This window comes from Octodon degus, unplaced genomic scaffold (assembly GCF_000260255.1).
Source record: "Octodon degus isolate 3935 unplaced genomic scaffold, OctDeg1.0 scaffold00045, whole genome shotgun sequence".
Taxonomy (NCBI): Eukaryota; Metazoa; Chordata; class Mammalia; order Rodentia; family Octodontidae; genus Octodon; species Octodon degus.
Window position 1 is genome coordinate 10,075,507 of NW_004524621.1, and position 26,356 is coordinate 10,101,862.

At 38.6% G+C, this 26,356-nt stretch overlaps 1 protein-coding gene across 10 annotated transcripts in view; it reads left to right on the forward strand.

Moving 5' to 3' along the window:
* Rnf38 (ring finger protein 38) overlaps positions 1 to 26,356 on the forward strand; it is a 147,568-nt gene that overhangs the window by 75,890 nt on the left and 45,322 nt on the right. Inside the window, exons 1-3 of one of the 10 annotated variants that reach the window (XM_023715923.1) lie at positions 4,874 to 5,143; positions 5,935 to 6,079; positions 16,393 to 16,542. The exons of 1 other annotated variant lie outside the window; for it this stretch is intronic. In XM_023715923.1, coding sequence (XP_023571691.1) covers positions 6,071 to 6,079; positions 16,393 to 16,542 — 159 coding nt within the window. In that variant the 5' untranslated portion in view covers positions 4,874 to 5,143; positions 5,935 to 6,070. 8 more of the 10 variants (XM_023715926.1, XM_004631841.2, XM_023715924.1 and 5 more) reach the window with 8 other exon arrangements.

Genomic DNA, 26,356 nt, shown 5'->3' on the forward strand with positions numbered 1-26,356 from the left:
AGAAAAGCAAAATTGATATCAGAATTTTGTGCTTCTCACTTGTCAAAATATTAACTAGCACTTACATAAAATTTGTAATTATTGTTTCTTTTTTTGTAATTATTGTTTCTGTTGTGTGCTTCAAAATGTATTTACAGCACCAGTGCCTTTAAAAAGGCATGATTGGTAGATGGTTTTCTAGAAGCAGATTGTTAATTTCAAAATGACATCTTCCTTACATACATTGTAAGGCTGTAGTTGTTTTTCCTCAGAACTGTAAATAAAAGATTGAGCCATGTATGGTGTGTACACCTGTAATCCTAGATGATTTAGGAGGCTGAGAAAAGAATATCTCATGTTTAAAGCCAGCCTGAACAACATAGTGAGACCTCCTCTCAAAATAAAACACAGCAAATCTGACAGGAATATAGGTGGCTAGCCAATGTCTACAATAGGAAAAAAGAATATTCCCTTAAGCATTTTCTGAAATGAATAAAAATCTTTTTAATAAAATTTGATTGACAAGGACATTTCAAAATGCAAAATTAACTGTTAATCTCAGTTAAGAACACTTGTAAAAATTGTAAATAAAATATTAGCAAAGCACATCTACCCATATGTTAAAAGGGCAACACAATAGAACCAAAATGGATTAGGAATATAAAAGTCAGAAAATCACATATTACCTCACAGATGTAGAAATTTTGATAAAAAATACTTTTTTTTTTTTTTTTTTTTTTTTAAGAAAAGGTTTTGCTGTGCAGTTCAGGCTGGCCCTGAATTCACGATAGGGCCCAGGATGGCTCAAAACACAGCAATCTTTTTGCCTCAGCCTCCCAAGCTTGGATTACAGGCATACCCCACCATGCATGCTTGGCATATAATAAAACTTTTAACTAATTTGAACTAGAATTCCCTTAATTTACTAAGAAGATCTATGAAAATCCCTTAAAATGTTATGTGTAAATGTCAGAATTTTTCCAGTTGAAATCTGGAATAAAAAAAAGATAGCTTGGGCATGGTAGCACACACCTGTAATCCCAGCACTTGAGAGTTAAAAGACAAGATCACTGCAAGCTTGAGGGCACCCTGGGCTACATAGTAAACTCAAGCCCAGCTTGAACTATATAGAAAGACCCTGTCTCAAAAAACAAAACAAAACAAAACTCTGCTCAGTGTGTCTGTTTAGCACTAGCACAACACTAGGGGTCCTAGCAGTGCTGTAAGATTAGAAGGTGAATACATGTTAGAAAGAAATCAAGTAGTTATTATTTTAAGCCCAGTCTAAACAGGATTGTGCAAAAAATTTATAAGAATTGAGATAAACTTGATAATTAAAATAGGTAAGACCACTACAGAATACTGTGAAGCATTATTCAAAAAAGTTAGACTTGGGTAAATGGAAGGATACATTATGCTCATAGACTGAAGAACTGATACTCCTCTATTCATCTCAAGGGCCCCAGTTACAATCCCAGCAAGTTGCTCTCCACCTCATAAAGTTGCTGTGGATATTTATTTATTTATGGTACTGGGGATTGAACTCAGGACCTTGCACTTAGCAGGCAAGTGCTTATTCTACTGAGCTATCTCCCCAGCTCCTTGCTGTGGATTTTTTAAAAAATTAAGGTACTTCTGAAGGGGGAATCAAAAGACCATTTGTGTTATTTATTTAAATTTTTTTTTAATTAACTGGTACAGGGTCTCCCTATGTGGTTCGGTCACATAGTGATCCTCCTGTCTTAGCCTCTCAGCACTAGCATTACAGGCATGCACCATCACACCTGGTTTCAGTGGCTGGCACAGTGGCATGGCATACAGTATTAGGGATTGAGCCTGGGTTGCCAGGCAGGCACTTAGACCACTGAGCTATCTTCCCAGCCAAGACCACTTTTTTTTAGCAGGAAAAAAAAAAAAAAAAAAAGATGTCTTATGCTGTGAATTATGGTGCATGCTATAATTCCAGCTCCCCAGAAGTTAAGACCATAGGACTGTGAGTTTGAGGTTAGCCAGTGCTATGTAGTGAGACCTCATAACAAAAAAAGAACAAAGAAACTCTATAAAAGCAACGGTAATTATAATAGCTTGGTATCAGCAAAAGAATGAGAGCTGGGAGTGTTGGTGCATGCCTGTGATCCCAGCACTCCAAAAGCTGAGAAAGTAGGATCACTGCAGGTTTGAGGCCAGTCTGGGCCACATAGTGAGCTCAAGCCTAGCCTGAAGTACAGAGCAAGATCCTGTCTCAACAAAACAAAACAGAAAAAGAGTATGAACCCAAATACTCCTACATAGATTGATGATTGGCTTTTATAGATTAGCAGTTCAGTTCAAAGAGTCTTTTCAATATATTATGCTTTGTAAAGTATTGGCAGATACCTGTATGGGAAAAAAGCTTGCTTACCTAAACCTTACTAAACAAAAAACATTCCTGATCATGTGTAGACTTAAAAATGAAAATGAAATTATAAAAGCTCGAAGAGAATAATACAAATGTTATAACAAATGTTGGGGAAGACATGTCCCTTCTCTTTTCCCTTTTTCCCCTCACCCTGCCTCCCCCTCACTCTAGTGCTAGAGCTTTAACCAAGAACCTCATACACACTAAGCAAGTGTTGTGTCCCCTCCCCTACCTGTATCTCTAACTGGATTTTTTAAACAACACAACAGTGGGCAAAACCCAAATCATTAAGCATGTGGTGGACAAACTTAATGGTATGTTTGTCTGATTTGCTAGGAATGACCCAGTGAAGAGAAAATCATGATGGTTTAAAAGGAGAGGGAGAATTGCTAGAAAAACATTCCTGAAAGATTTAGAATTGAAGAATAAACCAAATTTGCTCACTTGCTCATCACTTCTAACACTTCTCTAGAGTGGTGGTTGCCTAGATTATTTTGTCCTGGCTCCTCTTATTCCCATATATTAGAATGGTTGGACACCTGGCTACAATAATTACCAGACTAATGTTAAGGCACTTAACTGCTTTCCTATTTGGTGAGCCATGTTTTGTCATTTTCATTTTAGTGAAATGCTCTTCTTATTCTCTTATAAAAACCAAAGGGCAAGCAGCCTTGGAATCAGAACTCTTCAAAAGTTCTTGCCATAGCAGCTGCTTTCTGTACAAATGCTATGCTGTCTCCTAGCCATATGTGAGTTTTTAAAACAATTAGGAACTACATTCCAAGTGTTCAGCAGCCACATAGAACTAGCTACTGTCTATTTTTTGGTTGGTCCAGATGTAGAATATTTCTTTCACTGTAGAAAGTTTCATTAGATGACTGTTGAACAGAGTTTTCTGACTTAGTGAACAGACACCAAATAAAATTTTAGCTTGACTGAAACAGGGCAACTAACTCTTACTGTGATTTAACTCTTGACACATTAGGTCACCAAAAATGACTCACCTTAAAAGTCTGTCACTCATTGGCCCTTTACCAGCACAGATTTTCTGCTTAAGAAATCAATTACAGAAGAATTGCAGGACAAACTGTCCTACCTGGAGGTGTGGCAGCATTCTTTACATCTTGGTGGGTTTCTTTAGATTAAGCCTTTACGGCCCAATTAGCTAAGATTGTTAACCATTTGTGAGGTTTTCAAGTAGTTTGCTTCACAAAGGTTGGCTGGCATAAAGAATGTTTCTTTTACATTTATGGGTGAGGACTGTTACAGATTTTTGCTCGTGAGATTAGCATGTGAGGAATCTGCTTTATGTTAATTGGGCAGCTCCCAAATGGTAATTTTCCTCTCTGTTTCTCATTACATAGCCTATACCCAAGCATGAAGGAAAAGCAGTTTCAGGGTGGTATGCATTACATAAGGAAACATTTTGTTAAGATTCCAATAGGAGCTGTGCAATGCCAAGCAAATCTGTAATAGTAGAATGTGAACTGTGAGGGATTCAGAGTTTAGAAACTGGGGATGTGGTAGTGTGAAGGTCTTGTCTTGAGCTCAATCCCCAACACATATTAAAGAACTATAAAATTGATTATATTGGATATAATTTAAAGGTATAATTGAGACTAACAAGCATGATGTGGAGGGGAGAATCCTAAAAATTTGGATACCTCCTGGCCATTTAGGCAGATTTGTGGGGAGAGTAGGTAACTGGGCTTCATAGTGGGAATATAGACCTGGGATGAAAATATGTTAATAGGGGCTTGTTATCTCAGCATAGCTTTTCCTGGTCCTAGAATTATTGTTGGAATTTTGATACAACAGTTGCTAAGACCTGCTCCTTTGTCCAGGCCCTAGAGTTGTACCTTGGGGTCACAGTCACAGGAATCATGGTGTTCAGTCCCATATGGGAGACAGATGTATAGCAATAATTAACAAATGGGTTTTCGTGTGTAGAATGCACAAGGTTCAGAGGATCCTGAAACATTTTAGTTTGAAGTAGCTGAGACTCAGGTGGGTAGGAGATAGGTTTTATACGTAAAATAGAAAATTGGTTTTCTCCTGCTGACTAGTCTTTATGCCTTTTTCTTTTCTGGGGGGTGGGGGCCGAACCAGGGATTGAACTCAGGTCCTTGCACTTGCCAAGCAAGTGCTTATTCCACTGAGCTCTCTCTCCAGCCCGTGGTCTTTATATGATTTGTTCTACTAACCCTAAGATATCACCATCCTTGTAAGACTTAGCCAATTTGTTTTTAAAAGCCCACCTCTTCCATGAGATATCCGTGACTGTCTCTATTCCTATACCATTTACTCTTTTCCCTGTATTTTTTGTTTTTATGGACCTTACTTCCTCTTTTTAATCTTGTGCGTGGTATGTTGGATTTAGTCTTCCAGTTTATTTCATATCCCCTAGCAAGATCTGATTTAAGTTGTAAGACTCCAAGTTGGGTTCGAACCCGCATGCCCCATTGTTAAACACTTCTGTCTACGTCCATAAAAATTACTACCTTTCGTTTTTGGGAATTGAATTTACAAAAAATTGGAAACGGCTTTCCGGCCCACAGGCGGGCAGGGAAGGTGGGCCGGACCGGGCCGAGCGGGGCTGCGCAGAGGAGCTGCGCGGCTGCTCTGTTGCCGGAACTAATCCTGGGCGCGCCCAGACGCGCGCAGCCTCGCCCCGCCCCCGCGGGGGTGGAAACAAAGGGGGCTCGCGGACCCGAGAGGAGTGGAAGGGGGCGGAGCGCTCGGGCGGTCTCTCGCTGAGCACCCTAGGTTTGTGCTGGCGGGAGGGTGGCCCCAACTCAGGCGTGCTAGGGCTCCCCGGTCCGCGCGTCCGCGGCCTAGCAGCGAGGGTGCGTTGCTTGCGCGCGCAGCGGAAGGCAGTGCGCCGGCGCGCGGTGAGCGCGGGTCCGCGAGCGCCAGGCCGGGTGCTGTGGGGCGGGACCCTCGAGCGGTTGTAGGCCAGTCTCACGTTTGGGGCGCGAACGAGATGGTGCCCCCGAGGCGTTAGCTGACTTTGGTCCGTTCTGGGCTTGCAGCCGACGCTTCCCGGCGCGGCCCGTGTGATGGTGCTGGGAGGAAGGAAACGCCGTGCCAGTGCCTCAGTTGGAGCCCGGGTTCCGGGGTTGAGGAGGCCCGGGAGCGGAGGAGCTGGCGAGCTGGCAGCTGGTTGAGCGAGTGGTCACAATAGGAGGCGGTGGCCCAGCGGGGAGCCGCGGGAGCAGCCCCGCAGGGCGGAGCCTCCCTTCGCAGGTACTGGCTGCTGGGGCTGTTGGTTCCCACGCGAGGGCGGGACGGGCCGCGGCCGTTGGGAGCTTGCGGGTCGCACCGCCTTGAGTCGGGCGGAGATTTGGCCCGGCAGCCCCTCGCTCTTTGTTGGGGGCAGGTGGCGGCGGCGGCGGCGGCGGCGGCAGCGGCAGCAGCAGCAGCAGCAGCAGCAGTAGCAGCAGTAGCAGCAGCAACAACTGCAACAGAGACGACTGCTGTGGCTAGCGGGCGAGCCACCCCGCCTTCGCTTGGCTTATTGCCCAGCCCTCTTACTCCCTCCCTCTGCCGAGGCGCAGGTGAAATGATGTCACCCAGGAGAGCGCAAAACCGGGTCGAAAGGGTCCTCTCGTGGCATTCTTCCCCGCCTACTCCAGCTTTCTGGACAGCCTGTGTTTTGTTCTGAGGAGATGGAAGTCCTTTCAGGACTAAAGAATGAGAGAGGTTGGTTTTTTGGAAAGGGAGCGTTTCAGGTTATTGAGGGCCGAAGAAAAGAGTTTTATATATATATATATATATATATATATATATATATATATATATACATATATATATGTATATATATATAGTTTGTCAGCCTTGCTTTGTGTTGCACAAATAATGTGTATTTAGTAAAAGTTAGATATGTTAACGTGATGTTGTCTTTGCTGCAGCCTACGAATTGGTATTTCATTTTTCATAAGTGGTGACCCTCAGTGCTTGTACACAATCTTTTTTTTTTAGCCTCAGAATTTCAAGCCTTTTGGATCTTATTTGGTTCTAATTGCAGGTACTTTCCTTGTAAGCATATTTATCCCAAGTTTTAAGTAGCAAGGAGTTCTTGTACATAGGCTTTTTAAAAATCGAGTTTTTATAAGGTTATCAAAGTAAATTTACTCCTTCAGGGGTTATGTTCTTATGGAATAAATAGTGCTTGTGTATAAGTAACAGTACATGCTCATATGTAGATGTCAGATTGAGAGTGGGAATCAAAGATAAAATTTCTGACTTGAATTTTACTGAAAATTGTGTCAGATACCTCTTTCAGTAATGTATTTCATCTTTTGAAACCCTTCTAGTAATAAGTCTATTTATTAGAGGTCTGTTTTAAAGTGATTTTTAATTTTCTGTAAAATTTACTCCTGAAAGAATTGGAGGCCTTCAAGGCTATATAATTAAGCTTTGCCACAGACTGACCATATGAGCCTCTGAGCCTCCTTTGTAAAGTATAACATAATTGGACTTTAATAACCTATGTTCCCTCCGCTTCCGATATTCTCTGTAATTCAAAAGGTAGTTTCTGTATTTGTTAAAATTTATATACGTGTTCTCTAAGCTAACCTACATTGGCACATGAATGTGGGTTGATTAGGTATTGATAGTTTTCTGTACTAGAACCTCACTTTTGAAGAAGAGTAATAAAAAGGATGTTATAGTCAGAAATAACTGGCATCATAATGTATGGCCCTTAGGACATAGATTTATTGTGCCTTTGCCCTCCCATTGAATCACTCAACTTATGTTACCCAGCCAGACTTTTCTATTTGTGCTCATTTTGTAATCTTTCTTAGGCTAAGAAGAAACTGAAAGTGAGAATAAAAGCCTCTGAAATGAGAAATTATGTTTTCAAACTTACGTTTGCTACTTACGTTTTATTCCACTTGTTTTAACTGTTTTGGTGCTATCTCTAGTTTAGGCTATTACCAGTTTTAAAAATCATTCTGCTGGGAATAGTTCTTGAATCTTCATTGTTTAATGGTGTCTAGATCTACTTACTAATTTTTTAGTTTTTCCATTTTTAAAAAAAGTATCAGTGTGATAGCAGTTTTTGGTTTTTTTTCCCTACTCTGATTTAGCTGATAGCTTGCTTTTCTTTTTCTCTACAGAGAGAACAAATTGATTATAAACATGCATTTTTGACTGTAGTTAGTTCTGGCCTGGTTTATTCATCAGCAAGTGTTAAATACCTCACTCACATGACACAGTTTACCTAGAAATAAAGCAAATGTTTGAACTCTGTAGTAACTTAATGAGAAAGAAATTTGGAGGGAAAAAAAGAAGGGTCATGTGCCATTTTTAACAAATATTGACATCTTTTCATGTTTTGTTTGTTTGTTTGTTTGTTTGTTTTGTGGAACTGGGGATTGAACTTGGGCCCTTGCTCTTGCCAGGGAAGCGCTTATTCCACTGAGCCATCCATCCCCCCCCCCCATGTTCTTTATTTGCTTATGCCTCACTTCCCTTACTAACTTTTCAGAAATTATTCTCTAAAGAAATTGTGACAATTTTATAAAGGTAACAGAATGACAATTTTATAAAGGTAATAGAATGTGACTCTTTTATCACATCTTTCAGTCATATGCCTATTGTGTGTTTAATTGTTGATGCTTAGAGAGGAAAGATTATAGCAGTTCAGTTTTGGACCTCAACAGTCCAGAATTAGGCTTTTGATCTGTTGTGGTTTGATTTATTTTGTTTTCAAGCAAAGCATATGCTAAGTTGATTAAAGCTTTTTTAAAAAGCAGCTTTAAGCCGGGCATGGTGGTGCACGCCTGTAATCCTAGCACTTGGAGGGTGAGGCAGGAGGATTGCTCAAGTTTGAAGCTAGCCTAAACTATACAGGAAGACCTTATTTCATAAAAATCAAAAAGCAGCTTTATTGAGTGATAAATTACATACCATAAAATTTACTTGAGGATTCAAATAAACTATTTTTGCTAAATTTACAGGTTTTACAACTATTACAGCTATTACCACAGTTAAGTTTTGTACCATTTCTGTCATTCCCCCAAAGATTCCTATGCCTGTGCAAGGCCTTTTGCTTCCAAGGCCCTCCTCCCTCCTCTGCAGTATCAGAAAGCCTCTTGGCACACTCAGCTACCAGAAAACAAAAGCTAAAGAAACAGATTTGTTTTAGGCACAGTGGTACAACTCTCCTCAAAAATGAGGCAATGTTGAGGTCTCGGTCCCTTCTCAGAGAAGGGAGAGAATCTATCTGCAAGCATGCATAGTGTGTATATCTGTCTCACTGCTTTTTTTTCCCCCTGAGCAGGTTTTTTTTATGGCCCTTAACAGAGTTTGCAGCCACAAACTTTTGAGTGGTGATAGGCAGGTGAGCACATCAGGTTTTTTTCATTCTGTGGTGAAAGCTTTTAGCTTGTTTAATTCTAATTAGGTTCATAAGAAACTTGAGATGTAAACTACAAAGACAGGCTTATGTTATCATTTGATTAATTTGGAAGATTATCCTTCCAACACATAGTTGAGTGCCTGCTATATGGTGCACGTTCTACTAGATGTGACAGTGTAGTGAACATTCGACTAATCTTTAGAGCTTAAAGTTTTTCTTCCCAATGTTCTAAAATAAAGTTTATCTCAAATTAATGAGGTTTTATGTATTTAACCTCAGTTTGACTGGCCTTTACAGTTTTGTCCCCTTTTATGGCATCTGTAATTTGGTTGCTGTTTTAATGGCTGTATAATAGTGCATAAAGTAGGTGTGCCATAGCTTTATTTAGCAAATACCAAACATTGATGTTACTTCCGAGTTTTTTTTTTTAATTACTACTATTATACTGTGGTGAATATATTTGGTCATACTGCTTTCCTCTTAGTTTGAAGTATACCTGGAGAATTTATCAGATTAAGAATTACTGATTCAATGGGGGCTGGAGAGATGGCTCAGTGGTCTAAAGCACCTATTTGGAACAAGCTTGGAAAAGCACAGGGACCACGGTTCTGATACCCCAGCACCACATGCCAGCCAGCCCCGCCCCCTGGTGGGCTGAGCTGGCCACACACACACACACACACAATAAATAAATGTTAAAAAAAAAAAAAAAAAAGAATTACTGATTCAAGGGGCCGGGGAAATGGCTCAGTGGAATAAGTGCTTCCCTGGCAAGCGCAAGGGCCTGAGTTCAATCCCCGGTTCCGGAAAAAACAAAAACAAAAACAAAAAACAAAGAATTACTGATTCAAAATAATAAGTATGCTTTTTAAATTGTTAGTAAGATCTACCTGATTACATTTTAAGACATTACCATTTGCTGTGGGAACTCACCACCACCATATGGCTATTTTGGAGAAAGATGTTTTAGATCTTTGAGCACCTTTATTTTGTAGAAGGTACATTACTAATATTAGCCTACAGGCAATGTACCTGCAAATCCTGTACCTCATCTTTTTAAGGAAAACATAAATGAATAAGGAAGAAATCTTTTCATGAGAAGCAATTTCAAAAGGAACAATTTGTGGACAGTGTCTCCTAAATTGTTATTTTTAGAATATTGATGATGATTATGACATTCTCTAAGAAGGTTGAATTGTTGATTATATTATGGTTACCAAAACATAAGGCTGTATTAACAGATGCCTAAAATAGTAAAGTATTGGTGCTTAAAAGGTTAAGCTGTTTTCTGTAAACAAGTCTAACAGAGCAGGGTTTTATTTTCAGTTATGCTGGATAAACTAAATATTAACAATGAGAAGTTCTGAGTGTTGTACATTTAATCTTCTGTTGGGAATGTTTCCATGACAAGACTTTTTTGCAAATACAAGTTACATGCTCAGAGCAGACTGAAGTTACCAGATCTTTGTAGTGCTAATAGGTGACAGTTGCCAGTGTAGAGGGAAAAATAGAATTGTGTCAGCCTTCAGGTATACACTGTATCTCTGCATTTCCCCCTACCTCTACCAGAGATTGCGCTCAGGACCTTGTGCTTGCCAGGCAAGTGCTTATTCTACTGAGCTATCTGTCTGGGTTCTGTATTTTTCTTTTTTAATGTATTTGGTACAGGGTGTCACTACACAGGCAGCTCAGACTTGTAATGATCCTACTTTCAGCCTCCCTAACCACTAGGACTACAAGCCTGTGCCACCACGCCTGGTCTCGGTGGCTAGCTCAGCATGCCTGGGGACAGGGTTAATGCCACCATTGAACCCTTGTCCCTGTGCTTGCCTAAGCATGCACTTAGTCTTCTGAGCTGTCTCACCAGCCCTATCCATGTATTTTTAATTGAGGGAAAATTTAATGAGATTATATCTAAAAACAGTTCATAAGGAAACATGTTTAGTATTTTAAAATAATTTAAAGTAGCTTTAAATGTGTGTTGTGCAATAGTGTTTACCAGATTATAAACAATAATGCCATTTTTAAAGTAATTGGTCAGGTGGTTTAGTGAATTGCCTATGAACCTTAGTCTCTGATAAACTTGGATTCAAATTATAGTGTTTTGTTTTCTTTTATTTATTCAGTACAGGGTCTCACTATGCAGCTCGGACTCATAGTGATCCTCCTGTTTTCAGCCTCCCCAGCACTGGGATTACAAGCATGTGCCATCATGCCTGGACTTGGTTGCCAGCTCAGTGCACCTGAGGGTGAGGCCGGAACGGCATGCAGGACAGGGATCAAACCCTGGTCCTTGCTCTTGCCAAAAAAGGCACTTAGTCCATTGAGCTACCTTACCTGCCCTTTGATCTTTCTAAAATGTATGTCTTTAATCAAGTTAATTTAAACCTGATATATAGCATGTAAAAATCAGCCCAGTTCATTTCTTGGCATGATATTAACTTATCAGAGTGAAGTTTTAAAACCTGTACACTGTGTACATAAAAAATGTCTTAATTTATAGTTTTTATATTTCTGGAGAAACTTACCATGAGTTTGGGACAGTAAATTGTTTTGTCTTTCTCTGTCTCTACACACACATAGAGAGGAAAAGAGGTTTGGTTATACATATATACATATATATATATATATATATATATGTAAATTTTAAGTTTTCTCTAGTTGCTGAGACAAAATACCAACACCCAAAGTTAGAGGGAAAGGTTTATTTCCCTCACTTTGTGAAAATTTCAGTCAGTCCCTAATTGACTGGCTCCAAGGCAGAGTGGCATGGCAGATGGGCACTGAAGAGGAAAAACAGTTCTTTGTGGGAAGCAGGTAGCCAAGCAAGTAAGGGGGTGGACAAGCCTCTTTCTGTCCCTTTTGTTATATGCAGGCTGTCAGAATTAGGGTGATATCAAAGCAATGAGTGGGCTGATTTAGTAATCACCCACCTTTAATCCTGACAATGTACCATGAGTTAGTTGCATATTCTGGATTCAGCCATTTCTGAAAAAGCACCACCTAGGACTATATGAGACATCAGAGTGACATCTAGACACAAGCTATGCATACATGTATTGTGTTCAGTCCATGCTGTATATAGTAGAACAAGTTACCACATTTAAAATACAAAATGTTATCTCACAGTTTCCATGTATCAAGAATTGCAGTATGAATTAGCTGTCAGCTTAGTATCTTCTGGTTGGAGCTGTGAATTCTTCAAAGACTTTAGTGTCCTTTTCCAAGCTCACTGGTTGTTGGTAGAATGTGGTTATGACTGTAGGACGTCTCCCACTTTCTGGTGTGCTATCACCTTAGTAGCTCCTCTAGCTCCTAGCCACTGCCCCCGGATTCCTGCCATATGGACCTCCTCTTCTTGACTTCACAAAATGGAGCATCTTAGTTTGAAAGGTTGGCAAGAAATCACCTTTTCAGCAACAGTTCAGTCCTTAAGAGCTTTATCTGATTAAGTAAGATCCATCTAGCATAATTTCTGTATTGGTTACATCTGAAAGTTACAATTTTGACATGTGTTTTAACCTAAAGCCGTGAGTGTCTACAGCCGTAAAACCCTCACCATGCCCAATCTTGTCCAAAGTCATGAGAATAAAATCTCTTCATAACCCTGCTCCCCACACAGAGATAGATTACACGGTATAAATACTAGAGATGAGAATTCTGGGGGACATCCTTACATAAGCAGTCTGCCTACCAAATGTATGGAATCTAATCCCCACTCTTCCCCCCCTAAAAAAAAAGTATATACACTTCAGAAAAAAAAAAATTCATGTAAATACTTCAATACTGTCTCAGTTACTCTTCTCTCATTGCTGGGACAAATACCTGATACTCAGTGAAGGAAGGAAAGGTTTATTTAGCTCACAGTTACTGGAGGTTTCAATCCATACCCAGCTGGCTCCAAGGCATACTGGCACATGGCAGAGGGCAGCAGTTCATGGCAGCAGCAAAGAGCATATGGGAGGAGTAGCAGCAACAATGGCAACAACAAGTCTGCCCCCCTTAAGTCGCATTCAGGCTATCCACCCTGGGCTGGGTGTAGTATTCACACCCATAATCCCGGTGGATCATGGGTTAATCACAAATTGTAGAACTGTGCCTCAATGACTGCATGAGGCTTTGGAGTTGGGGTGGAGGGGGACAAATACCATAACAGATACTAAATTTATTGAGACATTGTGAGATTAATACAAGTTATTACTTTTGGCCTCTACAATTACAAGAGATGCTCTGTGGTAATAGCTTCCAGACATTTGTTAGGTCATCAGCAAATGCACTGCTTAGATTCCTTGGTCATTGAGATTGCTGCATATGTATCTTCAGTTTCTTCTCTAAGGGTTGGCAGTATACTAGGTTGTCTGCAATACAGGACACATTCTAGTTGTACCTCATCCCCACATGAGGGTAATACCATCTACTGTAAAAACACCATACTCTTTTCCCTAAGTGTGTATACATACATACCAAAAAAAAAAAAAAAAAAAAAAAAAAATGTGATTTTTTATCTTACAGTGCGGTGGGGTGTCCTGGTATTTAAGGCCCATTTACATTTTTGTCCCAGACTTTCACTGCAGGATTTGGATATAGCTTTCTTCCACTATATTATTTGTCCTCTCTGTATAGACAAATGGAGCATCTGACCATCATGAAATGCTCTATTGTGAAAAGAGAGTATGTTTGACTGTTATTAATGTACAGCCATAGGGGTCAGAGTTGCTAGGTTTTTATTGAGAGGACATCTGATCCCTTGAGATCTGTTTTCCCAGGCAGCTGTTTGTGTAGGGGCTTGTAAGACTGGGTATGATCATTGAAGGCAAAGGGCCTTAGTAAAACTGACGAGAGAAGTTACTGGGCAAATTAAAAGTATAAGAGGATTGCAGAAAGATTATTAAACTTGCATAAAGGACCGGACCATTTCAAGACAGTTGCTATAAAATTGTTAAAAGCATTCCCTAGATTGAGGAGTGAGGAATGTGAAATATACCTCTCTCTATGAAATTCTACTCTTGCGCTTAGGAGCCAGGACTCCTTCCTGTGTGCCAAATTTTTACCTGTGTTACAATATTTAAATAAAATTAAGGCTGTCTGTATATGGAATCGAACCCAGAGCTATATTCATGCAAGGCAGATGCAGATATTCTAGCTCTACTGCCTTCCCAGTCTTATTTTTATTTGGAGACAGGGTCTGATCAGTCTGGTCTCTTTAACTCACAGTTTTTTGCTTCAGCCATATATACATTCATTCATTTGGTACAGGGTCTCACTACACAGCTCAGACTTGTAGTGATCCTCCTGTCTCAGCCTCCTCAGTGCTGGGATTACAGGCATGCAAGGTTCTGGTGCCATTAGGACATGTGGTACTAGGAAGCTATCTCCCCAGCCCTCCTTCAGCCTTTTGAAGCGGTTTAGATTATAGGCACGTGACACCATGCCTGGCTTTTGTTTTTTCTTTTTAGAATAAGCTTAAGGTGAAATCCACATTTTATCTTTCTATCTCCTTTCCTTACACAACTCTTGGCTTATGGGAGGCAATTAGTAAATAAACTCCTTGATTTAGCCATATATGCTACTTCATAATGGCAAATATCAGCACATTCATGTTTGTAATACAAAGACAAGTTTCAGTTTACATTAATGCTTAATTTTTTTGTCTTTTCATTGTTTCCCTCTGTCTCATCTTAATTTCATATAATTTTTTCTTTTTCCAACTTTGCATGCATATATCTGATAATCTGAACAACTAAGTTGAAGACAACAGTATGCAATATAACATACTGTGAAATTCATATTTTGTTTAGTGAAATTCTGTATTTCTAATCTTTTAAATTACTATTTTCTATTCTCTTTAAAAAATAAATAACAAATTTTTGTTAAAAACTAACACATGCTAAAATTCTGCCTTCAGCTGTCTTGCTATGATTCCTAGGGGGATGTTTAAAAGTAATTTTTCTTAACAGTGGGCATAGGTATCTTTACCAGACTTGTGGCTAATCAGACACAGTCATAAAGGGAATTAAGGAAAATAATTACAGCAAAGATACTAATGTAATTAGCATTCAACTAGGCATGATAGCATAGTTTAACACTTGGGAGGCTGAGGTAAGAGGATCACAGGTTTGAGTTCAGCCTGAGCAATCTGGTGGCTCACTGAGACTGCTTCAAAATTTTGGAAAGTGTGGGTAGCTTACTGTGGTGGCCCTGGGTTCAGTCCCTGGTGCCTCTCAATAAGTAGATAGAGTATTACCTTTTTTTCAGTTTTCTCTTCGACTGTCTGGCCATACTGGACATTTTGCAGTTTCCTTAATACACCATACTCTCTTGTCAGTTATCCATCCATAGAGCATAGTGCCTACTATTAATAAAGTACTTACGTTGTATAGTGATTTACTTTTGTTTCCTCTTTTCTGTGTGTGGGGTTGGGTAGCGTATACTTCTTGAAGGTAGGAAGCCATGATTTTCTTTTTGGTTTGGTGCTTGCTATCGCTATCAAATAGACACCTAAAGACTTAATGAAGTAGACAAACTTAAAAACAAGACAGTATTAAATCACATATTTAGTGTAAAAATAAGTCAGTAAACCTCAGTTCTTAAGGAGAATTTCTCTTTAGCAATATAGTGAATAGGTGATTCGCAAGGTTTATTTTATTTTGTGCTAAGGGTAGGACCCAGGGACTCTACCAACCCTTTTAGTTTTTTGAGGTAAGCTCTTTAAATTGCCTGGGCTGGCCCTGAATTTGTAGTCATCCTACTTCAGCTTCCAAGCAGCTGGAATTACAGGCATGTGTCACTAGACCCAGCTATGTGCAAAGTTTTTAAAATATTAAGTATATGTTTATCCATGAGCTTAAAGGGGGATTAATCCACAATCAAGTGAAACATTTAAAGATGCAGTCAATTACTTTTGAGCTTATGATCTTATTTTTTAGGTCATTAGGTTTATACTGAGTAAAGATACCTATCGTTAAGCATGGGAGGTGGGCTGGAATGGATGGGTATGTATGTATGTATGTATGTATGTATGTATGTATGTATGTATATGAGGAATTGAACTCAGTACCTTGTGCTTGCCAGGCAGGGGCTATGTCACTGAGCTGTATCGCTGGCGCTGTGTGTGTGTGTGTGTGTTTCGGATATTGCTGTATGCCATATGATATGCAGTCATATGTATGTTATACAAATTGTTCCCAAAATATTGTATTTCTCATCTTTCTTTGCATGGCCATTTGGAAGGTTAACTAAAAGTAGAATGAGTAACAAATAATTTTATTCAGGCAAACACTTACCCTCCTGTCCTTAAAATGTGTGATTTCTTTTAACTCAGGTTTTCTTGATATAAAGTCTCACTTTTAGGATTTCAGAATTAACACCAATTGAAAAAGTACCAGTAGATATTTGGGAAAAAGAAGGAATTGATATTCTTGAGCTGTACTTTTGCCTCAAAAAGTTTTTGTAAGAGAGTCATTGCCAACAGCAACAACATTTGCCATCCTTTTGTTTTGATACTTACAGTTAATTTTTAAATTCTTTCCAGTCTCTGATACCAGAATCACCAAAAACTAGAATATCCAGACTGTCCTTCATAGGCATGATTCTCCATATTGGTGTGGCTAGCCATGAACTATCCTTTTCTTCTCCCTCTTTTTCCCAGATATCTCCCGGGGCCAATTCAACAACTCTACCTGGCCATCCTAACAAGGTGATTTGTGAAAGGGTGAGACTTCAGAGCCTGTTCCCTCTCCTCCCAAGTGATCAGAATACTACCGTTCAAGAGGATGCTCACTTCAAAGCTTTCTTCCAGGTTCTTATATATTTACCCTTTCCCTACACAGGGCTAAACGTCACAGATGCATTCTAGTTTGTTTCTAGGAAGGCTTGAAACAATTCTTGGTATCTTCTTGTTTTCTACTGTACATTAGAATAAGTATTCTTCTTAGAGGACATCTTCAATATAACTTTCAGCCAGCTTTTCTGAAGAATGTTTGTCTTCTCTTGAGCTATTGTTAATTATTTGACTACTTAATATTCTTATTTTTTTTATCTTAATCACTTGTCTTAATAAGCTAAGTCTGTTAGGAGGGTAGAAGATAAAGATATATCAAATATATGTAAGATATCACTACTTGGTTAGTGCCCAAAGTTTTCATTTCATGAGAGAAAATACGATTATTTGCCTTTTGTGTCTTTTGGTACCTATAGGGAAAAATGTAAGTTTTTTTTAAAAAAAACTGTAAAATGTAAACAAGAAAAGATATACACAGATTAAACCTGTTATTAGGAAGATTATTACTGTTTCTTCACATGAATCATTGGCTATTACACTTTCAATCCATACTTCTAGAGAAACATCTTTTTAGTAAAAGAAGTCAGTATTATTACCACAAAAGAAACCAAAATATAGAATTGCTTCTGGAAGGAAATTTTGTGGGCTAAAGCATGTTATTTGTGCATATGTAAACCTGAGATAGTAAGACAGTTGATAACCAAATCTGAGACTTCTGGATAGAGGCAGTTTATTATTTTGTATTGGATGGCAGGTTGGGGCAAGGAATTAATTTGAAAGAGAAATGCCAACAACATATTACATTGAGGATGTGGAATTTCTGGGGATAGCTGTATAGGCAGTCCATGGCCCTTTAATCTAATATTCCTTGCTGAAATTTGTACTGGGTTCTCTGCTTTTCATATAATAAGTCTTTTTGCTTTTAACTCACAGTAAACTGCCCATTGAGTTTCTAGATGAGGAAATAGGTTTTAAAAAGCTGAGATGTACAACTTGTGTCTAGTTACTAGAGGAGCAGACTCAAATCTATCTTTTTTTTATTTTTATTTTTTTCCATAATTTTATTGATAAATAGCAATGAGACAGTTTCATATCAAATTGGTAGGACAGTTTCAATAATTAACACATTGCATACATTCCTCTCAGTGGTTAATTGCTGTACAAGATGCGGACATGATATCCTATCTACAAACACCATTAGAGCAAATCCCTCTATTCATTAAGAGAATGTAACTATATATCTATCCTAACCACTTTGAATACACAGATACAAAATGGACATCCATCTGTATATCAAATCTAGCTTTTACTGTTATCTTCTCTCTTATACTACATTCAGATATCAGCAGATATTTATATAAACAGTATAGTGTGTTGAGAAAATTATCTGTAGTTTTAAATTTTTTAATCATTTGTTTATTTACTTATTTATTTTGGTACATGGTATTACTACACAGCTTGGACTCCGTAGTGATCCTCCTGTCTCTGCCTTGCCAGCACTGGGATTACAGGTGTGTGCCACCATGCCCAATTTTGGTGGCCAGCATGGCATGCAGTAACGGGCTAAAACCCAGGTCCTTGTGCTTACTAGGCAGATGATTAGACCACCAAGATATTCCCCAGCCCAGTTATCTGTATTGAATTGAATGGTATATTGACTACCATTTTGATTACAGCGTCATGTACAGTTGTTAGATATTTAGTAGATGGACTGTAGCTAAGGAATAAATTACGATCCTTATTGCTGCCACCAGTAAGGGCATTTTTTTTTTTAATCCCCCCCCCCCCGTAAGGGCATTTTACATTTTCTGTATTCTCCATATTTTCTTCCTTTCAGCATTGATTCAGTATAAACTTTAAACAATAGCTGTCAGTGAAACTCAACAGATTTAAACGCATGTTTTGAAAATAAAACAATAAAGTTACAGCCATCTGCATTGGGATGTTTTGTTTACTTGTTGGTTTGGTTTTACATTTTTTGGTGCTGCAGCTGAACCCAGGTTTTACATCCTTAGCCCTGGGTTCCTGCTGAGAAGTGAAAAGTATGTAGTGCTAATTTAATAAGTCATTCTTTTTTAAATTGAGAAAATGGCCTAGAGATAGTTTCCTCCTAAGGATGACTGTAGAAATTTTCTTTGCTTAATTACTGCCCTACCACTCCTGCATAAAATAAATGTTTCTCACAGTCCTTTGAAATAGTAGTAGCTCAACTAGTTCTGATACCAAAGTTGTTAGTTTTATCTCTGCTTTTCATCCTTTAAAACCTTGGTTACCTTGAAAGGGATAACCTACCCAGCCATCTCTTGTGCCCACAGTTACTTCTTTCATGCTCTATGCTTTCTTATTCTTGGCTTTCTTCTATGGACCTTCTTCTCAACTTGGGTCTTTTTCCTTACCTTTGGAATAAGCCTTGTTGAACATCCACCTGCCTCTTTCATTCCCCCCCCCCTTAAAGTGTCATCTTTATTTTTTTATCTAACAGTTCCTCATTCTTCTGAGAATATCACTTCCTCTTTAGTCTGCACTGTAGGTATAAAAATTACTGGCTTTTTTTTTTTTCTCTCCCTGCTACAATCAACAGTTTAGATGTATGGCTTGAGATTGTAGAGGAGAAAGGCTTGATCTTTGCCTGGGTCCTTACTGTTTCTAGCCACCATTGTTCTTACTGAACAAAAAGCTCATTCTATTTTGAGCTCCTTTTTGCTTTTCCTAAATTTTTTACTATCTTTGGCTGTTAAAGTTTTTAAAATTTTGCTTCTGCTTTGTTTGCTTTTTTTTTTTAATATTGTAGTAACCCTAGACTTGTAGTTGTTTTAAATTTTGTATGCTTTATTTCCTAGAATTATGAAATATTTTAAATATGCAAGTTACAAAATATGAAACAAATGCAGCAGTTTAAGAAACTATTAAAAGCTAGCAGTGTTTTTGAAGTCTACTTATGTCATTGTACTTTATATCCACTTGCTGTCTCTTCCTGTGCCTCAGGTAAAGCCTGTGTTTTGTTTAGTATCTCAGTGTATAGCTTTACCACATACAATATCAATCTATTACTATAGTGTTTGATTTTGCTGACTCTAAACTTAACAAATTACAACGTAGTTTGTGTACTTTTCGAGATCCACCCATATTATTGCATGTGGCTGTATAGTTGGGTTTTTTTTTTATTGCTATTCATTAAATACACTAGTTTTTTATTAACACTTTCTTGATGTATTTTTAGTTGATATTTTAATGATTCTGTAGAAGTGATGGCTTTGTATATTAAATGCTTTCAAAAGTGTAAGTACATGTGCAGCTCTGTGAAGAATATTTAAAATTAGAATCGTAACTGCTTGCTATAATGTTTGGTTTTCTTGAGAAAAGGTCTTTTTTCGGGGGGCAGAACTGGGGGTTGAATTCAGGCCCTTGCACTTGCCAGACAAGTGCTTATTCTACTGAGCTATCTCCCTGGCCTCTGAGAAAAGGTCTTGTTATGTAGTTTAGGCTGGCCTTGGTAGCCCAGGCTGGCCTGGAACTCTTTGAACTCCTTGTGATCCTCCTGCCTCAGCCTCCCATGTGCTGGGATTAAGAATATGCATTACCACACCTAGCTAATTATTAAATTAAGACTTAAGTAACATAGAATAAAACTTGCCCTCTTGTGAGCTTTGACAAACACTTACAGGTATGGAGCCAACTAGTAATTGTGGTTAAACATAATATACTTCCATAAGGTAATAACTACATTGTGGGGAACTTTGAATTTCATGTCTGGGTCTGTTGCTGATGTCAGAGATGTTTGTGGTATCTTAATAGTAGCTGACATGGTGGCTTATATTTGTAAATTTGCTAAAGTTAATTAACAGTTTTGAAGGTTTATGTACATAGAGAAAAACACATGGTTCCTCAAAGACTGTAAAATGAAAATGTATAGGTTTAATATTCTTGCCAAAAGTAGCAGCAAAGTTTAAAAAAAATATTTTTAAATGTATCAGTTATTTAATTAGGTTCTTAGTAAGAAATTTAAAACACTAATTTATGAGAATAAATTCCATTTGTCAGCAAAAATGGATCACAGATAGCCCTAGAGATGAGGAACAGTTTTGATTTTTACTAAAATCTGTGAGTCCACTGCGTTCTGATCCACCTTACACTGCTTTGAAATCTGATATCTCTTTCTCTATGTTGAAAATCTCACCCTGCTGGTGTCTGTGTTTCTGCAATTTCTTCTTGAAGTAAGCATCGGTGATATGTTTGGGGATTTTTACTTTGCTGATACAAATTTTCACAGAGGTGGCAATGATAAATTTCTGGTGTGTTCTTCTTAGAGGAACACAATTAAGGCTGAGAGGCCTGGTCACAAGTAGCAAGCCATTGGCCAACTGCTTCTGGAAGACCACTCTCTTGCTTCTGTGATGCCAAGTGAGGACGATCAAGATGGTGCTGGGAGTGATGCTAGCTCGAAGTTTCCTCACATGCTGACTGAAGGGTTTAACAGCTTTCAAGGCATATCTTAAGTGGGGTAGTATCTAGACATTTTTCAAAGCTTAACCTCCCGGGTACCATCATTATTTTCACCACCGACTGGTTTTGTGATCGTAGCAAGAACTTTTTCCTTTTTCGTCTCAGCCTTTGATTTTCAGCTATGTACTTTCTCTTGTACAAAGCATTTCTGGAATACATACCAGATCGAGAGTATCTACCAATTCCTCTAACCAGGATAGGCTTTTGGCTGCAGTGGGGCTGCCCCTTCTTGGACTTTTTTGCCTTCACCTTACCCTTTTTACCAGTAACACTGGCAGTAGCCTTCTTGGCTTTGGATTTCTTCTCTTTAGTGTCTTGCTTCTCAGGTTTTTTGCCCACCGTCTTGCAAGATGGAAAGAGTGAAGTTTTTTAAATTTAGTTTTTGTTTTTGAGACAGCATCTTGCTATGAAGTTCAAGCTGGCCTTGAGTTTACTCTGTAGCCCAAGCTGGGCTTGAATATGCTGAGATATTTTTGCCTCAGCCTCCTGAGTGCTGGGATGATAGGCATGTGCCACTGTGTGTGGCTATGTCTGTCTGCTTTTCCCAAATCAATTCAAACTGTTTACCCTTTGCCAGGGGTAATGGTGTACACCTGTAATCCCAGCACTCAGGAGGCTGAGGCAGGAGGATTATTGCAAGTTCTAGACTAACCAGGGCTACAACATGAGCTCAAGGCCAACCTGAACTGCTTAGCAAGACCCTGTCTCAAGAAGACCAAAGAAGAATAAGTTTACCTTTTATGACCATTTTGGCTAGAAAGAAGAGCCAGGGGTGAATAAGACATATGAAGACACACTATCACATTTGTTTGGTTTTTTTTTTCTTTTCAAGACAGTGTCTCTTATGCAGTTCAGGCTGGCCTTGAGCTCACGTAGCCCAGGCTGACTCAAAACTTGCAGCAGTCCTCCTACCTTAGATTCCTGAGGGCTGGGATTACAGGCCAATGCCACCACACCAGGTTTATCACATTTTTATTTTTTATTTATTCATTTATTTATTTTTTTAATCACATTTTTATGAGCTTTGCTTTCTGATGGATGGCACTTGGCAGCAGCATTCACTGTATTTTTGATCAACTTATGAAGACCTGAAAGAGGACTTCCAGAACTGCTTTGAAAAATGGCAAGAAAAATTTGATAACTGTGTTCCAAGTGAGGGGGTAGTATTTTGAGGCAGTGTATGTTTTTATTATAATACTTCTGAAATTGTAGAATGCATTCTTAAGTCTTTTTTTTTTTTTTTTTTGGGTGGAACCGGGGATTGAACTAAGGCCCTTGTGCTTGCCAGGGAAGCGCTTATTCCACTGAGCCATCTCCCTGGCCCCTCTTATGTCTTCTTACAGGTGATTTTCACTTATAATATTGATGTTTTAGTTATAAAATAGTTGGGTATTAACAGAAATATGGCTCTACAGTCACTAACGCTATATGTGCAACTTATATACCTACCTTTCTTTGGTCCCTTGGTTTCTGATTTGTACCAGTGTTCTGTACTATAATATCTACACAATATACTGTACCAGTAGAGACAGTACTTATACCAGATGGGAATGAGTATCTTATGAATTTAAGTTGTCAGCTTGAAAACAGCCCACTGGGACAGACTCAACAAGGAGAGAAAGGTAAGAATTTTCCTCTTGAGAATTGAAAATGTATGTTCTTTTATGGCAATTTAGCCTTAAGGTTTTTTTCTAAGTGAATCTCTTATCTCTTAACTCAGTGGTTCTTACAGTTTGACCTCGGACCAGCACCACCAGGCATCACCTGGGAGGGATCATATCAGAAACTCTAATTCTTGGTCCCTAGTCTCCCATGCTTTCTTCTGAGTTTATAACTGGGGAGTAAAGCTAATGTTCTGCTATCTGAGGCATGCAGAAGTATAAGAATCATTGAGCCTAGGTAATGGGAGTATCCCTACAAATTCAATTTTGTGCCTACTATAAAGACTGCTAGTAGTGAATGTGGTGGTGTACACCTATAATACCAGCACTCAGGAGACTTAAGGCAAGAGGATCACTGAGAGTTCAAGGCCAGCCTGAACTGCATAGTAAAACCCTCAAAAAGATCCCCCCCTTCAAAAAAAGTTCTAGTGGTAACATAGTTCTTGGATGAGTTCACTTTTAAGCTTAGAGATTACAGACAGCATGGGTATTAATAGTCTTGACAAACATGGTGTAAAGAGTGGACCTGTGTTTGTATTGCCATGGGAGAAATACGTCAAATCCAGACAAATGTCCTTGTTGACTATACCAGTGGTATGACTTTTTCTAGTCTTCTGCTTATTGTAAATAACACCACTTTGGAAGTTTCAACTTTGTGCAGAAGTTTCAAGTGATGTCTTTTATTCTTCCTGAGAACATCTGAAAACTCTGAACTAGACATAGTAGTACATGCATGTAATTCTAGCATTCTGGAGGGTTATAGGAGGATCACAAGTTAAACCCAACTAGATGCCTTTGCAAGACTGAGTTCAGTCTCTAGGATGGACTGGTGGAAGTAGCTCAATGCAAAGATCTTTCAATTCTCAGTACTACAAATGATGATGATAATGCTGCTGCTGCAAGGGCAACTGGTTTTTAGTTTTCCTTCTTGTTTTGGGGTCCTTGATAATGATTCTTGTTTTCTAAGTACAGTGTATTGCAAGCCATTATTTCTGGACACTGAGTGACTTTACAGTGGGTTTTTTTTTTTTTTTAACTGCAAAATGAGTTTTTAAGAGTTGTTTTTATCATATCAAAGTTTACGATACTTAATGCTCTATCCTATATTACAATCTTGATCTTTCTTGCCTCGCCCTAAGTTTAATTATTGAAAACCAGCAAACATTTACAAGCATTCTTTATAGCATAAGAGATATCTGTACATTATCCATTGCAGAACCAGGAATATGTTTGGCCCACAGAGACTGCCTGTTCCAATCAGAATGTTTTAGAAGGTTAAGAAGATTTGCCTTTTTTATTTTCCTGGATTGTGATCGGTTTTTATATTCTTTATGACTAAACAGCTGTGTACTTAAATTGTACTAAACTCTCCCAAGTTCACGACCAATACTTTATTTAGGTCATTTTTCTGACTTCCAATTTGGAATAATTGCTCTTCAGTGTTGCTCTATTGCCATTCCTGGGATTTTTTTTCATTATACTTTTGAGTTATTTTTACCTCTGTTGGGGGATTATGTGTACCTCTTTAAATTAGGAGAGGGAAGGACTTGCAAGCATACATATAAAACCAGTTAAGGTGGGGTGTAGTGAAGTTCCCCTGTGATCCTAGCACTCAGGAAGCAGAGGGAGGACAATCATTGAAAAGTTCCAAGACCAGGGTTGGCCTGATAGCTCAAGCAGACTAATGCGCCTGCCTGTGTAGGCAGGTGCAGGGACCCGTGTTCGATCCCCAGCTTGTTGTGCTGGCTCTGCCCCCAGGGCATGTTTTAGGGTGTTTCTGCCTGTAATCCCAACAGTTGGGAGGCTGAAAACAGGAGGATCACTACAAGTCCGATCTGTGTAGTGAGACCCAGTAGACCCTGTACTAAAAAAAAAAAAAAAAAAAATGTTCAAGACCAGCCTATGCTACATAGTGAGTTCTAGGCCACCTGAACTACATGAGACCTTATCTCAAAATACCTAAATAAATAAAATTAATTGAATAAAAGTTTTCTAAATTGTGAAAATAAAAATTTTTAAAGTTTTTATGATGATGTTTGTACATTTGACCTCACACTAGGTGGAGTTTAGTTGGAGTATAAAGTTTTCATCGTTGTATTTTTCCTTCCAAGCATTTTTAGTATCCTTTGTTTACATGGGAAGTCTCATGATAATCTTGTTTCTTGTAGCTTATTTCTCTGCAGTTTTCTGGAAACTGAGGATTTCTTTTTCTTTTTAATTATTTACTTACCTGGTCTTGCTACGCAGCCGAACTCGTAGTGATCCTCCTGTTTCAGCCACCCCAGTGCTGAGATTACAGGCGTACACCACCATACCCTGTTTCCATTTTGGTGGCTGGCTCAGCCTGGGGCCAGCACAGCATGCAGCACCAGGGATTGAACCTTGGTCTCTGTGCTTGCCAGGCAGGCACTTAAACTGCTGAGCTATCTCCCAGCCTTAAACTGATCTTTTGGTGTTCCTTACAGTGTACTAAAATAGATGAATGTGATGAAACCTCCTACATATAGCAGACTAACTTTTCATGTTTTCCTGTCTTTAAGTATCCATCTTGGTTTTCTCTAGCTTTAAGAAAGACTACTGGAACACTAATGAATAGCTTACTTCTTTTACTCTTAGCCTTTTCTTTTTCACCCATGCAAAACCATGACAACATGAAGAGGAGTATCACTGAAAATACATAAAACTTTATAGTGTACATGCTTTCTCATTTTATTTGACCTTTAACATGTGAATCTGTGTTATTTGCCTCCATTTTAGTTACGATTTTTAGAATTGAAAGATCCATATAGTAAATTGCATCAGGCTCTGCATTATAGTATCTGCATTGTGGGTCACCAATGAAAGCTAAAGTATCATGACTAGTTAACCTTTTACTTTCAAGAGTCAGTGGTAGTCAAATTAGTTTTATCAGTTGATGAGATAGCTTGTTTCTGGTGCTCATGTATAGTTTATGAGTTTGTCAGGTCTTTCTGTTCTCCTTTTTAAAGATTCAGAATGTCTGAATTTTGGGGTTACAGAATATAGGAACTTGTTTTTGTAAGCAAGTTTTAAAATCAAGAGGTAAAAATAGTATGTTATTAAGCATTATTAAAAGAACATAAATTAGTGTGTTGGTAGGGAGAAGTATAAAAAGCATGCTTTCATTTGTGGCTTTGAATCTTATTTTCTATTTTAATTATAAAGAAAAGGACATGTTTTTTGGAATGAACGAATGTAACTATTTAGAAGTTTGCGGGGCTAGGGGAATAGATAGTTCATCCTGAATTCAATCCCTGGCTCTGCAAAAAGAAAAAAAAAGAAGAGAAGAAAGTTTGCTTCATTTTTGCTGCACTGGGGATTTAACCTAGGGCCTTAACAGTGAGCTATATCCCCAGTGCTTTTTAAATCTTTTGTTTAGTCATGCATGAAATTACATAGAGAAAATCAATTCCTCACCCCTCTTACTTTTGTGGTTGTAGTTGAGATTGAACCCAGAGCCTTCATATCAAGCTATGTGCTTTTAACACCATCCCCTTATTTGAAATTTTGGGGCAGGGGGTTTTTAACCCACTAAACTACCCAGGCTGGGCTTGAATTTTTTTTCTTAGTACCTTAGCTTCCCAAAGTAGTAGGATTACTACAGCTACCTTGCGTAGCTATATGATTATCTAAATTTAACATTATAGTAG